This window comes from Talpa europaea (assembly GCF_964194135.1).
Source record: "Talpa europaea genome assembly, chromosome: 4".
In the NCBI taxonomy this organism is placed as follows: Eukaryota; Metazoa; Chordata; class Mammalia; order Eulipotyphla; family Talpidae; genus Talpa; species Talpa europaea.
The window spans coordinates 100,358,711-100,361,006 of NC_140070.1; the positions used below are offsets into that span (position 1 = coordinate 100,358,711).

The following is a 2,296-nucleotide window of genomic DNA, read 5'->3' on the forward strand; positions in this document are numbered from 1 at the left end:
ACATTTGTTAAGTAATTTGCTTAGTTAAGATAAGGAGGAAAACCACCAATAAGGTTTGAAAAATCCACTAAATAAGGACAAAAATAAACAATGGATTAAAAACTGCCAAAGGAAGAAAAATTTTATGACTTGGGGTAAAGAAGGGTTTTTAAACAAGAAATCAAAGTACAAATTACTAATTTGCTTAGTTAAGATAAGGAGGAAAACCACCAATAAGGTTTGAAAAATCCACTAAATAAGGACAAAAATAAACAATGGATTAAAAACTGCCAAAGGAAGAAAAATTTTATGACTTGGGGTAAAGAAGGGTTTTTAAACAAGAAATCAAAGTACAAATTACAACACATGTAATAACAATAAACTGTCCTCACAGAGCACTTCCTATATGCCAGACACCATTGACAACATAGCTTCTCACCCAAACCCGCAATAACCCATTGAGGTAGACACTACTATTCCCACTTCACAGATGAGGAAACTGAAGCACCAGATAGGAAGTAACTTGCCCAAAGTTACACAGCTAGCAAATGGCAGATGGATTTGAATCCAGGCAACCTGGCTCAAGAGTCTTGTGTGAAGATGTAAAACTGTAATTATATCAACAGTTAAAACTTTAGTAGGCAGAATGCAGAGGATATTCAGGAAGAGTTCTTGATCTTCAACCAGGGGACTGAGCGGATGTGGGATGCAGATCTTTGTAAAGACTCTGACAGGCAAGACCATCACCCTCCAGGTGGAGTCCACTGTTGAGAATGTCAAAGCCAAAATCCAAGACAAGAATGGCACTCCACTTGACCAGCAGTGTCAGATTTTTGCTGGCAAACAGCTGAAGGATGGTTGCACTCTCCCAGACTACAATACTCAGAGAGAGTCTGCACTGTACTTGGTGCTATGCCCAAGGGGTGGCATCATCAAGCTATCCCTCTGCCAGCTGGCCCAGAAATACAACTGCAACGAGATGATCTGCTACAAGTGTTATGCTCGCCTGCACCCCCAAGCTGTCAACTGCCTCAAGAAGCGCAGCTTTACCAACAAACTGTGCCTCAAAAAGAAGGTCAAGTAAGTCTCCATGACTGGCTCTTTCTCTGCCCGGAGGATGGCCACCTGCCCAAGCCCCATGGTTCTGGGGCCTCAATAAAGTTTCCCTTTTGTTGACTGGAGCACTAAAATAAAACAAACGAAAACCATTCTGGAAGATATGACAATAGTAGATACATGCATTATAAATTTGTCCAAACCCACAGAAAGTACACCACCAAGAGTGAAGGCTAATATAAATGATAAACTTAGGGTGATAATGATGTGTCTGTGGAAATTCATCAGTTCTAACCAATGTACTAGCACTCTGGTGCAGGTTGTAGATAGTGACAGGGGGTCGGGGGAGCAGAGCAGAGATATACATGAGTTCCCTACTTTCCCTTCAATTTTGCTATAAACCTGAAGCTGGTCCAAAAATTTTTTACTTAAAACTAAAATATTTTCATCAGACATCATAAAGAAAACCAAGACAAACACAAACCGGGAGAAAATATTTCTAATGTATTCATTCATCAACATATTAATATCCAGATTCTATACTAAACTTCTCAGACCACAGCTAGCACTGAGCCATTACGTTTTCTGCTTGTTTCCAAATATCAGTCCAAATACCAAATTAATTTCTACAACTACCCTCATTCAAGGTAAATTCCCCTCTGAAACACAGTTTAACTAGGATAGGGTTATAGCTTCTGACCATTAACAATACCCTTTGTCTTGGGCCTCCCCAGTGGTGCAGCAGTTGAGTGCTGGGTTGCAAAGCTGCCCGCAGCCTCTGCAGCACAGGTTCAATCCCCGGCCGCCGGGCGAGGGTCCCACATGGCGTGCAGACCTCTCCTGCCACCCACTGCTCCCCTCAGCAGTGTACTTCGGTCCGTCTGCCTGTTCTGCTCCCTGCTCTGGCTCTGGTGAATTCTCTCACCCTCCGCACTTCTGATTGTACCCAGTACTTGAATAAATAAATAAATAAATTTAAAACAAACAAAAAAGACAATACCCTTTGTCTTTAAAAATCCCTTTCCTCAAAGATTCTTTAGAACTGATACAGTGAACAGATGTCTCAGAACCCTAAACAGTTCTCTAGAGATACAAATGACATATAGTGATGTTTTATAAATTGGACTCTAGCCCCACCACTCACTCACTTGCTCTGTGAATGGGGTAAGTTACTTAAACTCACTGCCTCAGTTTTCTTGTGTGTAACATGAGACTGTCAACAACTACCACCTACAAACACTGTCAGAATCTAGACAGGGGC

At 41.5% G+C, this 2,296-nt stretch overlaps 1 protein-coding gene across 1 annotated transcript; it reads left to right on the forward strand.

Moving 5' to 3' along the window:
- Window positions 1–685: 685 nt before the first annotated feature.
- Window positions 686–1,063, forward strand: LOC311170290 (ubiquitin-ribosomal protein eL40 fusion protein-like; the record flags this gene model as incomplete). Its single annotated transcript, XM_084232669.1, has 1 exon — window positions 686–1,063. One exon carries the CDS (start codon window positions 686–688, stop codon window positions 1,061–1,063), a length of 378 nt encoding a protein of 125 aa, XP_084088795.1.
- Between the last annotated feature and the right edge of the window lie 1,233 nt (window positions 1,064–2,296).